At 41.2% G+C, this 16069-nt stretch overlaps 1 protein-coding gene across 2 annotated transcripts in view; it reads right to left on the reverse strand.

The window, feature by feature from the left end:
- ISY1 (ISY1 splicing factor homolog) overlaps nucleotides 1-16069 on the reverse strand; it is a 743196-nt gene that overhangs the window by 425972 nt on the left and 301155 nt on the right. For both annotated transcript variants that reach the window (XM_053721042.1, XM_053721043.1), the window contains exon 7: nucleotides 3409-3526. In XM_053721042.1, the coding sequence (XP_053577017.1) occupies nucleotides 3409-3526 (118 nt within the window). The remainder of the gene's footprint in view (nucleotides 1-3408; nucleotides 3527-16069) is intronic.

Here is a 16069-nt window from a genome sequence, read left to right on the forward strand (position 1 = left end):
CTATCCAACCCCCTTAAAATAACAAATGGCACACGAAAGGGGTGCCCCTTGTCGCCGCTGCTATTTGCTCTCACGATTGAAACACTAGCACAAAAAAATTGCGACAATCAAAAAGTCTCAGGAATAAAAATAGGTGCCTATGAACATAAATTATCGTTATATGCAGATGATGTTCTTCTCTCAGTCACAAACCCCTTAGTTTCGCTCCCGGAAATCCTCAAGGAATTTGAGGAGTATGGCAAGGTGTCCAACTTTCACTTAAACCAAACAAAGTCAGAAATATTGAACGTAAATCTGCCTCAGACAGACTTATGCCGTATACCAGATATCTGTAAGCTACGTATAAAAACTTGCACACTCAAATACTTAGCGATCAACTTAACACCAAAAATAAACAACCATTATTAAAGCCAATTATACACAATTGTTAACATCGCTAACTGGGGACCTTTCTTCATGGAAGAATAAGAAAATCTCTTGGTTGGGCAGGATTGGAGTAATAAAAATGAATATACTTCCCCGCATTTTAAATTACCTGCAAACTCTCCCTATTCCATTTCCAGCCCAATACCTACTAAAGCTTCAGGGAATCATGGAATAATATATTTGGGGGGGACGAGACCTCGAGTCTCAAAAAATACTCTTTACTTATCAAAGGAAAAAGGCGGTTTGGGTATCCCAAACCTTGTACTGTACAAGAAGGCTATTAATCTCCAACACCAAGTGGAATGGAGTATCAACTCAAGGGATAAAACATTCAGATAGGTAGCTCAATCCTGGGAGAACGGAACTTGGGCTCCTTGAGTTGGATCTCAAACAAAAATAGACCTAACACAATTAGCCAATACCCTTTCTTACGGAATTTTTCTTACAATGGGACAAAACACTTGTAGAACATCTGTATATCTCTACTAACCCTTCACCACTAATGTCATTTATAAAAAACCCAGATATCCTGTTTACAAATGCACAACAAACAAACCTGAATAAAGCACAAATAGATCAAATTATGTTTCATAGGCTTCTGGTAAATAAGAAACTTAGAAATTTAGAGGAACTGGATCGTTTAGGTCTGAACATCTCCTGGTATTTTCAAAGACAGCTGCAACATTACTTATTAACACATAAAAAGGCAGAAAACATAACCAGACAGCTGACACTGTTGGAAACGCTTTGATAACTACCCCACTCTCCAAAACACTTAATTTCAATCATGTATAGACTTTTGACATCTCACAAGGAGACCTGTACACCCATACATCATACGACAGTGGAACCGCGAATTGGACCAGACTTTTACTGACACAGAGTGGCAGAAAATATTTAGTAACCATAATAAGGCATCCATCGCCGCCAGGATTTTGGAATCTAATTACAAGTACTTATCACGCTGGTACTTAACACCCGACAGAATTAAAAAAAATTACAAGAAAACAGACGGGAAGTGCTGAAGGGGATGTGGTGAAACTGGCACGGTCCTCCATATCTGGTGGACCTGCGATCTAATAAAGCCATTTTGGCAGTCTATATTAGATGTAATGGATTCTAAATTAAACATCACACTGAACAGGAGCCCTAACCTTTTGCTGTTCCACGGTTTACCCAAATTAGTAGAAAAACCTAAAAAATACCTTCTATATATTATGCTCAATGCTGCCAAATCTCTCATTCCTAAAAATTGGAAATCTGATACAGTTCCACGGGTCTCTGATTGGGAAAATCAAGTGGATAGATATTTGTTGCTGGAAAGATTTCGATACATGAGAGATGATAAAATAAAAATTCATGAATATATGCTGGAACATTGGAAGATGATAAATTGTGCCCTTTAACATCTCTAAATTTAACATAGAGACTATCTGGTCTGCTCCCCCCCCCCCCCCCTCTAGAGGCTGTGCAGTGGGTTTTCCCCCTCCCCTTTTTTTTTTTTCTCTTCATCTCTCTCCCTTCTTGCCCTTCTTCTCACTCATATCTCTTTTCTGGATATACTTTCCTACTCTTTGACTTTGCTTACCTCTTCTCCTCTCTCTTTCTTCAAATATTGTTGTCATGCATTGATGGTTTTGTTTGATGTATGTCAAAATTTAAGTTAACTGGGGTGAATGCTATAACACCCAAGATTGTTTGATCATATTGGTTATATTGTTATATATTGCGTACGAGAAATTTCAAATCGATGCATGCAGAACAATTCAGAGGGAATCATTAGACATTAAGAATATGCACTTCAAACAGGAGATCAAAATATACAGATCACCTAGTACTCATGAGTACAATTCCTATAAGAGACTGGACTAAAATCTCCTTAGATACTTGCTCCTTATGACGCGAGTGCATGCGGATCAATTACAACTATTCCCTGTATAACATTATTTGTTCTGATACTCTTGTACCTCTGTGGTTTATGTATTGTCTTTTGGATAACCTAATAAAGCTTTTCTTTTTGGAAAAAAGAAAAAAAAAGAAAAACTAGAAAATCCTTAAACTGCACTGTAAATCTTGCAGCAACAATTTTTCACAAAATGAATGCAAAAAGAGACACAAACGTTATAGTCCCTGAAATTCAAATTGAAACATAAATAAATATAAATATAAACAGAGCAACAGCCCCACAGAAAAACAATAGGCAACCTCCACACCTCAGCAAGCTCTGCTGAGATGCCTACCTGACCTCCTTGCTGCAGGAAACAAAGTGACCAAAGTGAAAACATAATAAACTGAACCAAACATCCCCAGTGCCTGCAAAACTGCCATACAATAAACCGTTAACCTAGAAGGCTGATTGTATATTTAGACAGAATTAACTGTCAAAGTACCAAATTCTCCTATATCAAAACAGGGAAAGAAATAGGCACTTACCTCAAAAATCTGTCCAGCAGCAGGACAGCTCACTTGGTATGAGAGGGGCTTCCTACCTCAGATGGACCTGTGGAAAAGGCTGAGTAAACTTACTTAAACTTTCAACCAAGGGCAGCATGAAATTACTTGGGAGGCCCAGAGGGGATTATACCTCACAAGTTCCCAAATGCTTAAAAGTCACCATTTGCTCTACTGAAGAGACTGACATGGACTACGGCTAAACCCCAAAGAAAAACAGAGCAAACTTGGTCTGCTTAAAAAATAAACTCTTGATTGAAGAATCAGACACCTAACTTTACCCCTTCCTTGTAACTGATACAAGCAAAGAGAATGACTGGGAATTGTCAGGAGGGGGAGTGGTATTTAACAGCTTTTGCTGTGGTGCTCTGTAACTCCTCCTGCTGGTCAGAATTGATATTCCCAACAGTAATTAAGATGATCCGTGGACTCAACGTGTGATTAGAAAGAAACAAGGTTAGTATTTTTTTATATTATATAGGATCTATAGTTGGATAAATATTTTTGATTGTTTCCCCTTTAAACACTTACGTTCTTTCTCAAAAAGTTCCCGTACGCCAGGCAAATCTTTTGCTGCTCCAAAGTATTTGTAGCCTCGGTTTCCTGGGACTTCCTTGCCTTCATGATCGAGCATCTTAGGTCCGATCCGCTTTATAAAAGAATGACAAAAACTCAAATTATGCTTACCTGATAATTTTCTTTTCTTCTGACAGGAAGAGTCCACAGCTGCATTCATTACTTTTGGGAATTCAGAACCTGGCCACCAGGAGGAGGCAAAGACACCCCAGCCAAAGGCTTAAATACCTCCCCCCCCACTTCCCTCATCCCCCAGTCACTCTGCCACGGGAACAAGGAACAGTAGGAGAAATATCAGGGTAAAAAAGGTGCCAGTAGAAGAAACTAAATAACAGCCACCTCATCAATAAACGCGGGCAGGGAGCTGTGGACTCTTCCCGTCAGAAAAAAAGGAAATGATCAGTTAAGCATAATTTAAGTTTTTCTTCTTGAACGGGAAGAGTCCACAGCTGCATTCATTACTTTTGGGGAAACAAAAGGACAAAAGCCAAAGGACCACTTCCCCAGCTGTAGGCAATGCAAAGAGACCAAAGAGAATGATAAAACACTACCATGAAGTAATAACCCAACGATCAAGCCCACCGTAAAATGCAAAAGTTGCCACTGGCGACAACCGTAGATCCACCTGAAAGGCAGCAAACAAACCTTCAGGCCGATACTAAATCTCCCATGAGAAATAAAAACCAACCCCCCGAAGGGACAAGTGGACGTTCTAAACCTAAAAGTTTGAAACTGAACCGTCCAGGATTGAGTACAGTGACCCGGACCCCAAAATTTCAGATAAGAGACATGGCCCTATGCCAGACCCCCCGGGACAGGCCGCATGTCCTGAGGAACCACCAAGTTGCCTCATACAGAGAAGGACACTCTAGGTAGTGCATTCCACACCCCAATGACCTTGAACATTGGACGCTCACAAAAGACCAATATCATAGAAAGACATCTAGACAGGCCTAAGAGATGGCAATTTGCACCAGTAGGTGGAGCTGAACCCTGAACCCTCCGCTTGCAACCCCAGAACCAAGAGGTCCTAGAGGTTCAAGTGCAACACTCCAAGTCCAGAGACCCCGGAGTCTACCACGGACAGGGCTCCATATAATGGAGAAATACCACAATAGCAGAATTCAACACGCAACCTTAACCATGTGGGCAACTAGGCGACCCACTAAACTACACCAGCAAGCGCAACAAGCACCTTAGATGGAAAGTCAAAGATCCTCACAGGATCAGCCTCCCAGAATAACATAGACGACCCCACAAATCCTGCTGAGAAGCGGACCAGAGGCAGTTGCAGAGGAAAAAAAAGTGAGTAATCCGTACTCCATCTTATGAGAGCGTGCAATATACTGACTCAATAAGGGAGAAACTAGTCCCAGCAACCTCGAGGGGTACCTGCGACTAGGCCACAAGAAAAACAGACACCCGTAAAATACCAAGATTGAAATGAAAATCATTATCCAAACTGGTACCCCAACTGTCCAGTGGTCATCCAGACCTCCAAATCTCTTGGGAATGGAGAACTTCGGTTCTGGGGCCAAGAACCTCCAGAACCCAAGAGGAGTCATAGACGGATCCCCACATAAGGAATGGCAGAGGATCTATACAATCCCTCTGACACTCCGTTCATCAAGGACGAGGAGCAAGTTGACGTATAAGAAATGAAAACACCCCCTCAAGTAATGGATAAACAAAAAATGAAAACTCCAAAAAAGTGAACGACTCAACACCCCACAGGATAACCAGCACACCGGCACCACGTTGGTGACATGAACTCTAAGGAACAGCAGCTAGCATCTGACCAGTACCTGCCTGGTACAAGGAACACCTGAACTGTCCAAGGATAAATCGAAGCCCCAAAGAGATTGAAAACAAACTATAATCATAACTAAGTTCTGATATAGAAAACGCGCAGCTCCCAAGGAAGTGCGCACGCGACCACAAAATCGCAAGTATCAGTTCCAGAGAATAAATGTTCCCAAATGGAAAATTATTGCAGACATGAGCTTCCTAAAACAAATCAAATATATCCTAACCAGATTAAATAAAATGAAGGCAGCACCCGAGGGTGAACACCCAAGGAAAACGGCACGCCAACCGGACCAGCCGATTAGAGGCTCAAGCTCAGAACTGGAACAGGTACAAAAGATAAAACGGAGACGTTGAAGGGATTACTTCATCCCCACACGTCTAATCCCGTTTGACGCCCGGCACAGAATACCGAGGATTCCTCAGCCCACCATCCTTCTCAGAGCCGCCATCGACCGCTATTTAGCCTTTAAACAGGCACTACTACGGCAGATTGTCACTCTACACCAGTGTTCCCTCTAAGGCCTGATTTTGTGAGTGGCACAGCAGTGTAACAGTTAATTAGTGAACCACACCCCGTTGTTAGTAAACACTACATAATACAAACAGCAAGGTATGGTTACCTTATTAACTGTTTCACTGCTTTGCCACTCACAAAATCTGGTCTTAGAGGGAACACTGCTCTACACCCTCATCTTCACCTGGAAAGGGGAAAAAAAACAGAGCCGCACAGCGGACCGGATCATGGGCGGAACTTTAGCCCGGGGATTGTGCCTATATCGGAACTAGTCACTGCAGTGGGTAAGCTTTACACCTTCATAATCCCTGCTTACGCCACTGCAGATTCGCCAGACCATTCTCTCCATATCCCACATCCGCCCTCACTGACAGCCTCTACCCTGCACACATCCAGCAGCATAATCTGGACTGAGACAGGAAATTTAGCCTGGGGACTGGGCCTAGTACAGACTCCAGTTCAGCTACAGATACACCTCCCTACCTACTCCTAATTACTGCCTCCCCATCGAAGCTTGTTTTCAATAAACTCACTGCTTGCCTTCATAAGCAGATCACCTCCTCATCTTATCTGCAAACCAATAAAAATTACCAAATAAAATATATATATATATATATATATACACCCTGCTGTATTCAATCCTCCCCTGCAATCCTGCTGGTGGGCATAACACACAATACTGTTTCCACGCAATCCATATAATACACAAGCAGGCCTGCCCTCCTCCACCCATTAACCCCATCAAGGAAAAATAAAGGCACCACTTTTTTTGAAAATCACAAAAATCAGCTCCCTGTATTCTGCTATATCCGGCACGGACTTGCTTGCAACTCCTATTGCCCACCTGTCTGCCCCACTCAACAAAGTGATACCATACAACTCAGGGACACCCCATTTCTATATCCTTTTCATTCTAGCAGGTTCGCGCACTGCCTATCATGGCGTCAAAGCGCAGCACAAAACAGGACAAACTGATAAAGACTGCAACAGGAAAATCCCTCACCATGTCCTCTTTTTTACAATGCCCTGACCCAGGGAAAAATCCCCTCTTGTACAACCGCAAGAGGCAGAAGCAAGTAACGTTTGCCCTGAGAACTACCAACTCTGACCTACCTTTCTGCAAAATTTACCCTCAAAACAAGATATTGCGGACATAGTCCGAGCCTGCATTAGGGAGGAACTTGCAGAGATGAAACAAGACATACATACACTAAGCTTTCAGGTTGAGACTCTGGAAAGTAATCAAGACACTATCACCAACGTACACCAACTGAGTGAGCAACTTGCTTCCCAACAATAAACTATTCTCTCGCTTCAGGAAAAACTAGATGACTTAGAGAATCGAAGTAGGCGCAAAAATATGCGCATTAGGGGGGTACCCGAATCAGTACTACCCAGAGATTTTCCTGTTTACCTCCAAGATCTGTTTCGCCATTTAAAAGACCTGTCTTTTCCAGACGATATTCAATGGGTCAGGGCACACAGGACACTAAGACCAAAACCACCTGATTCAGCTCCACCAAGAGCCATTGTGATACGCTTTAAGAACTTTCAAGAGAAAGAAATGCTCTTACACCAATCCCGAAAAAAACAACCTATACGTTTCAGGGGCAATGTCCTACAATTTTTCGATCCTTACAACGCAGGAAGGAATTCTCACCCCTCACAACCCTAATAAGAAACAAAAGGATACCATACAGATGGGGCTTCCCAACAAACATCTAAACTATTAGCAACAATACCCGCATTGTCTGTAAGACTCCAGAGGATATCCAAACATTCTGCTCCTCACTTGGACTCGACCCCCCCACAGAAGCACCCTCTTCAGGACAGAAGACATCCCAACTCCCCAAGAGATTGAACAACCCCGCAGAGTCGTGGCATACTGCCACCCATAAAAAAAACAAGTCGGATACTACAATCAGAAGACAAACCCCTTCCAGTCCCACCTCATCTTCTAGCAAATCACCCTGAAGGACTGTCTAACTTTCAACTCCCAGAGACGTTGTAAATCACTCTGAACTTTGGATGATGCTTTTCTCTTCAAGCCGGGCAAGTAGAACCAAATGCTATGCCCCCTGCACTCTCTCATCATCCCCTTCCCCTTTTTCCCTGCACTCTTTCCCTACTACCCTTCCCTCCTCTCCTTCTCCCCCCCCCCATCACTCACTTTGGCAAGGATGTTTACCTAATCTAAATAAAAAATAGAATCATTAAGGCTTTTGCACACCGCTCTCAGTTATGCCCTATAATAGGAAGATAGACATTTTCATCTTCTTTTTGTTTTTTGTAACTAAGTTTATGTTTGTTACAGTTATCAATGTTATAATGTTTACCAAGGCTCATTTTTTACATTGGTATGCACTATCTATATATTCTTCTCCTGCAGGTATGACTATCAAAGCAAAAACTACATCACTACACTAGGCCCGCTACTATCACATCGATATATCTGGTCAGAGCGCTAAATATCACTAACTCATGACACCCAACGGTACAGTTGATCGGACAAGAAAGCTAACCCTCCTTACACAAAACGCAAAGGGGCTGAGCTCCCCTCACAAGAGATCAAAAGCCCTCCTTGACCTCTCAAAAAGACAGGCTGACATCTTGTTTCTACAAGAGACACACTTCAAATGAAACAGGTAACCCAAATACTTAGGTAAGACATACACCACCCACTACCACAGCTCTAATACTTCCAAGAGAGGAGGGGTCAGTATCCTATTACACAAGTCGCTCCCTTTCACACTCCTGCAAACAGCAAAAGACTCAGACGGCAGATTTTTAGGCCTGGTGGGCTTGGTCTTTGGCAGACCGGTCACATTAATAAACATCTATGCCTCAAACACTAATCAAACCCCCTTATTCAAACATATATTTAACAAAATAGTCGATATCGCAAAAGGACCCACCTTTTTCGCGGGAGACTTTAACGTATAACTACAACCATCAAAAGACAGTTCCAACCCCACTAGCAATCTCTAAAAAAAACACGAATATGCTATGGGTAGGACTTCGGAACCTTAACCTACACGACACTTGGCGCTTTATCCATCCTGACACTAGGGATTATACATTCTTTTCACACCCCAATAAGTCATATAGTCGTCTCGACTATATCTTCTCCAACCAAGCAACTCTAGCCCTAGTCAAAAGATGCGACATTTCCCCCACATCGTGGTCCGACTACTCAGCAGTAAAACTTAAAATCTCATGGCCAGATATGCCCCCGACACTATACATATGGAAACTGGATGAAACCCTGTTAAATGATCCAGCCACAATAACAAAACTCAGCTCTAGTATACAAGAATATTTCCACCTAAACGCACTCTCGATAGCCAATAAATACGCAATTTGGGAAGAACACAAGTGTGTGCTTAGAGGGGAACTAATCAAACTAAAAGCTCAATATCAAAAATCGCAACAACAGATGTACAAAGATCTTTCAGACACATTTGCCCATCTTGACTTAGCCCATAAACTGTCCCCGACGGATCCCTTAATAACAACCAAACTACAAGACGCTAGACAAGCCCTAGATAATTTTCTGCAAATTGAGTATCAAACGCTCAGAACAAAAACTAATAGCATGTTCTTCTACGAGAGCAATAGATCAGGCAAACTTCTAGCCAGAGCCCTGAAAAAAAGAGACTAAAATCCTATATAAATGAAATTAAACAACCTAACCCCCCTTCCACCCTCAGCACTACAACAGACATCTTACAATCATTTCACGATTATTATTCAAAACTTTACAACATTAAAAATGACTCCATAACATGCAGATCTGTCCCGAACCTAAGTTCTTAAATTGCACAAGCACAGCTGCCTAATATAACACCTGAGCAACTCCAATGTCTAAACAACACCATTTCCCAACCTGAACTGCTCGCGGCTATTAAATCACTTGACAACGGGAAGAGCCCAGGCGGTTTTACTGAAAAATACTACCACACTTTCTCCTCCCTACTCTTACCCCATCTTATCCAACTCTTTAATGAAGTAACAGAAACAAATCCTTTCCCTCAATCAATGCTAGAAGCGCAAGTAGTAGTACTCCCAAAAACAGGCAAACCTCCCAATACACCCGATAATTTCCGTCCAATATCCCTCTTAAACACAGACATCAAACTATATGCCAAAGTATTAGCCACTCGTATCAATACCATTCTACCATCAATCGTACACACACCAACCAAGCTGGGTTTACCCCTTTCAGAGAAACCAAAGACAACATCACTAAAATTCTCCTTCTAATGGAACATGCTACCACCAATAACATACCCTCCGCATTCATTTCAATGGATGCAGAGAAAGCCTTTGACAGGCTGGACTAGCAATTTTTACAGGCGACGCTGAAACAATTTGGCTTCGACCTGCCTTTTATAGGGAAAGTTTTCTCTCTCTACAATAACCCCCAAGCTAAAATCAAATTAAATGGAACTCTTTCCCACCCATTTGATATCACAAATGGCACAAGGCAAGGGTGCCCTATCCTGTTTGTCCTCGCCATGGAGGTTTTAGCCTCTCACATCAGGCACAACGAGGCCATCCATGGATTCAGAATTGCTCATCAAGAATACAAAGCTATACGCTGACTACCTTTTCCTTACAATCACACAGCCTCAATCGTCAATCTCCTCCCTAATACAAACACTCCACACCTACGGCTCCTCTAACTTCAAGATCAACATCACCAAATCAGAACTCCTGCCCGTTGGGTTACACTCAGATGACCTAGACTCAATACAGTTATTAGCCCACTTCCGTCTCCAACGCCAATCCATAAAATACTTAGGAGTTCACATATCTCCAAATACACAGTTAACGCTAGATTTTGATTATAAAGCCATTTCCAACACGACATGCACCCTTTTTAGATCCTGGAGCAGAAAGCCAATCTCATGGCTGGGCAGGATTAATTCGGTAAAAATGACCCTCCTCCCTAAATTACTATACCTCTTTCAAACCTTGCCAGTCCCAATCCCAAAATCATTAATTCATAATCTCCAAAAGTCCATCATTTCATACATATGGCAACACAAGAGACCCCAGATAGCTACTGCCACACTTTACCATCCTAAGGAGCTGGGCGGACTCAGGATCCCAAATTTAATGCAATATAGGTTAGCCTCTTTTTACTCCAGAATCATACACTGGAGTCGACACTCGACCCACAAGGAATGGGTGCTCTTAGAGCACTCATTATACTCCACCAACCATCTTAGCAGCAAATGCTGGCTACCACCTAACAAAAGTAATCTACCAATATATCTCCCAACTATAACCAGAGAAACTTTTAAGGTATGGGAGACACATATTAAACATTACAACCACGTCTCTACAATACCTTCTCCGCTTACCCCCCTTTGTGATAACCCTGACTTCCCTTTCAAATTACTCGCACAAGCAACTCAAACTCCCCACATTTCTAGATCCTCTCCCTCCCTCACAATACTCACAAATGGAAAACCCAAGACTTTACCCGAAATAGCACTCACCCCAGAGACCGCACATGTAAACTGGTTTCACTACCAACAGCTTTCGGACTTCCTTACAAAACATTCCCAGAGAGCTCAACTCAGCCGCACCCTAACCAGCTTTGAAAACAGCTGTATTAATGATATACTAAACAAAGGCTTCCTTTCTTTCACACACCAACTACTCATGCAAACGTATAATGCATCCCTTCCTTCCTACACACAAAAATGGGAAAGAGAAATTGGCTCCACACAAACCCACAAGGAATGGCTAAAAATATTTTCATACATGACAAAATCTTCATCCTCCATCTATGTAATGGAAATGAACATCAAACTCCTGTATAGGTGGTACTATACCCCATACCGACTACATACCATCCTGCCCACGCTCTCGCTAGACTGCTGGAGAGGCTGTAACACAATAGGTACCCCCACGCACATATGGTGGACATGCCCCATTGCTCAGGCATACTGGGCGACAATCAAAATTGAATTTGAAATCTTTTTATCCACAACTCTCGAACTAGACATCTGGTTTTTCCTTTTTAGCAAGTTCACCAAAGTTAAATGTAAACTAAGACTAGCACTATTAACTATCATGACAAATTCAGCAAAAAGGCTGATACCAAAAAACTGGAAAAGTCATAATCTTCCATCTATTTCTGTCTGGAGGGAAATTACCTCCCAGTCCCTTAAACTAGAAAAATACCACTATAATCGCAATAAACAGACAGATGACTACCATTCAATCTGCTTCCTTTGGGAAGAATATCTTAACCAAAAACACCACTCACCCGCGACATAAGGCGCCCAACCGTACCCTCAAACTTAATGACTTCCACTATATTACGTTGTGCGAATCGACGACAAACTCCCTAATCCCTAGACAACTCACTATCCATCTTCACGGCCTAATAAATAAGAAATAAATGTTATCTTTCTTTATTTTTCTCCTGCAGGAACCATTTAATCTGATTATACCTTATGCAGCTTAAATTTATGTTGTTACTTGTTAAAGGGACATACAACCCACATTTTTTATTTTCTGATTTAGAAAGAGAATGCAATTTTAAACATCTTTCAAATTTATTTATATTATCTAATTTGATTTATTCTCTTGATATTCATTGATGAAAAGCATATCTAGATATGCTCACTAGCTGCTGATTGGTTGCTGCACATAGAAGCATTGTGTGATTGGCTCACCATGTGCATTGCTTTTTCTTCAACTAAGGAAATTTAAAAAATTAAGCAAAATAAATAATGGAAGTAAATTGTAATGTTGTTGAAATTTCTATTCTCTATCTGAATCATGAAAGAGAGATTTTGGGTTTAGTGGCCCTTTAACTTAATTTAACCAATAACTATACATCCTGTTGTAGACTTGCAAAGTGTAACTCTCTCCTGAAGAAAACTGTTTTTCATTTTTTCTTTTATGTTTATACAACAACAAAGAGTTGTTGCACAAGTAGTTACTTTATACCTTTTATGTCTGTATTGGATATATAATTTTCAATAAAGCATTTGAAAAAAAAGAAAAAAGAAAAAAAAATTACCTCTCTAGGAAGATATAAATGTGCCAGCACCATAGATATGGTCATGCGGAACCAAGCTGTAACCTCTGGAGGAAACAAGCCTCCTTCCGGAGAAGGAGTAACGGCCATAGGGACACCTGCTTGCATAGCATAAGAAGGTTCTGGGCTGCGCGACTTACGGGACATGGAATCCTCAGGGGCGGATGGCTCAACGCACTCTAAATTCCCTGATTGGGGGGAATAGAGTACTTTAGAACGGCAATCGGAACATAACTGATGGGCATGGATAACCCTTCGCAAGATGTATACTCCAATTCGGAGATATCCGTCTCCAAAAAATCAGAATCCTCCATAACTTGGAGATTGCAATTATGGACAAACACTAACGGCACCTTACACCTCCAATGGCTGGGACACTCACCACCTCCTGTGAACCAGACAACTAATAAACAGGCTCTCTCCGTCACCACTCGGTCAAAGTGCGGAAATGGAATACAATGTGACCACACCAGGTCACGAGGCACATCGTGTAAGCCAAAAAAATGTGGCAGTCCCTCGGACCACGCAAACTGATGAAATAAGGCTGTTATGTCCGAATAGCCATGAGCCCAAGTATCACTACACAATAGCAGACAAAATCACATAGCAAACATGATTAAAGTCCCCCCTGTTCAATAACCCCCTTTAGGAGATATTAATCCTTGACTCCATAAGATAAAGGAGTCCCACTGGGACCCTGACTTCTTTCGTTTAACATTACATTTACATATCTAAATAAAATGAAACGATCTTACCGGCACCTACACCGTGGAACAGGAACACGGCCTTTCAAGTGTGACAGATAGTAGCCTCGCTTCTGACATGGACTTGAGTGAATAAAGGCAGGCAGCGAAACTCGTCAACGCTGATTGCCCAGGAGCTGCTAATATGAGTCAGGATGGTTTCGCAGAAAGACTCTCCCTGCATCTCCGGACTCTAACTTTCCCCCATTCTCTCACTGAGAGGCTGACAGGATTACTTAAAACTCCAGTCCCATTTCGAAGAGTACTAAACTCCATGAGAGACTATCTTCAATCTTCTGACACTTCTCTACTAACCTCCTGAGACGAAAGGCAAAGAATGACTGGGGGATGAGGGAAGTGGGGGAGGTATTTAAGTCTTTGGCTGGGGTGTTTTTGTCTCCTCCTGGTGGCCAGGTTCTGAAATCCCAAAAGTAATGAATGCAGCTGTGGACTCTTCCCGTTTAAGAAGAAAATATATTTTATAAAATATTCATGAAATATGTAAAGGTTACACTATCTCACATTTGGGTACTTTATTGGAAAAAACATTGTTTTGTATAATTTTTACTGCGTTTTTTTTAATGTAAAGATCTTAAGGTATTAAGGTTTGTTTGGTCTCTATTGAGATGTTAGTTTTGGCTCTGTGTGTTTTGTAGCATAGTTTGTCAGTTCACTGTCTTGATGATTAATATCACTGCATTACCAGCACTAAAACCTTATTCTTACAGGCTTTCTCCAGATGTATTATAAACTGATTGATGAGACAGTTAATAAAGCTAGAGTACGAGATAGAACAACACTTTTTTGAGTTACAAAGGAGGACATGAAAATGGAGGGAGCGTTTTGACTGATTCAGGGACTATCAAAGTACGTTTTTAAAGGGACAGTCAACACCCGAATTTTTGTTTAAAAAGATAAATAATCCCTTTATTACCCATACCCCAGTTTTGCATAACCAACACCCTTATATTAATATACTTTTTACCTCTGTGATTAAGCAATCTTCTGACAGCCCCTTGATGACATGATATTTTATTTATTATCTATTGACTTTCATTTTAGCAAATTAGTGCAGTGTCGGGCGTAATCACAATGTTATCTATATGGCTCGCATGAACTAGCTCTCCCCTGTTGTGAAACTCAAATAAAAAAGCATGTGATAAGAGGCGGCCTTCGAGGGCTTAGAAATTATCGTATGAGCCTTCCTAAGTTTAGCTTTCAACTAAGAATACCAAGAAAACAAAGCAAAATTGGTGATACAAGTAAATTGGAAAGCTGTTCAAAATTAAATGCCCTATTTGAAACATGAATTTTTTTTTTGGACTTGACTGTCTCTTTAACATAATAAAGCAGTAACTAGGTAACCACAATGTAGTAGAAAAAATAATTAGACAATATTGGCATTTGTTAAAAGAAAAAAAAACTATGCTTACCTGATAAATTTATTTCCGGATATGTTGAGTCCACGGATTTATCATTTACTGTTAGGAATATCACTCCTGGCTAGCAGGAGGAGGCAAAGAGCACCACAGCAAAGCTGTTAAGTATCACTTCCTTTCCCACAACCCCCAGTCATTCGACCGAAGGGAAATGGAGAAAAAAGGAGTAACACAAGGCGTAGAGGGGCCTGAGTTTTAGTAAAAAATAACTGTCTTGAAATAAAGGGCTGGGCCGTGGACTCACCAAATCTGGTAATAAATACATTTATCAGATAAGCGTACATTTTGTTTTCTTTCCTAAAGATATGGTGAGTCCACGGATTCATCATTTACTGTTGGGAGCCAATACCCAAGCTGGAGTACACAGATTAATAGGGAGGGACAAGACAGGCACCCCTAAAAAGAAGGCACCACCGATTGAATAACCTTTCTCCCAAAAGATGCCTCGTCCGAAGCAAAAGAATCAAATCTGTAAGAAAGAGTATGCAAAGAGAACCAAGTAGCAGCCCTGCAAATCTGTTCCACAGAAGCTTCATTCTTGAAAGCCCAAGAAGAGGAGACATCCCTAGTGGAATGAGCTGTAATTCTCGCAAGAAGCTGCTATCCAGCAGTCTCATAAGCAATACAAATTATACCTCTCAATCAGAGAAAAAGAATTAGCAGTAGCTTTCTGACCTTTACGTTTCCTAGAGAAACAAACAAACAGGACAGAAGATTGGCGAAAATCCTTAGTCGCCTGTAATAAAATCTTTAAAGCACGCACAACAACATAGTTGTGTAACAGCGTACGTTTTGAGAAGAAGGATGACATAGAGAAGGAACAACAATTTCTTAAATAATATTTCTGTCCAAAACTATTATAGGAAAGAAACCTAACTTAGTATGAAGAACCGCCTTATCAACAAGAAAGATAAGATAAGGCGAATCACACTGTAAAGCTGAGAAATTCTGAAACTCTCCGAACAGAAGAGATGGCAAAAAGAAACAAAGCCTTCCAAGATAACAAGTTGCCCTACTACTTTAGGCACCATGCACTATGATATTTAAT

This window comes from Bombina bombina, chromosome 7 (assembly GCF_027579735.1).
Source record: "Bombina bombina isolate aBomBom1 chromosome 7, aBomBom1.pri, whole genome shotgun sequence".
Taxonomy (NCBI): domain Eukaryota; kingdom Metazoa; phylum Chordata; class Amphibia; order Anura; family Bombinatoridae; genus Bombina; species Bombina bombina.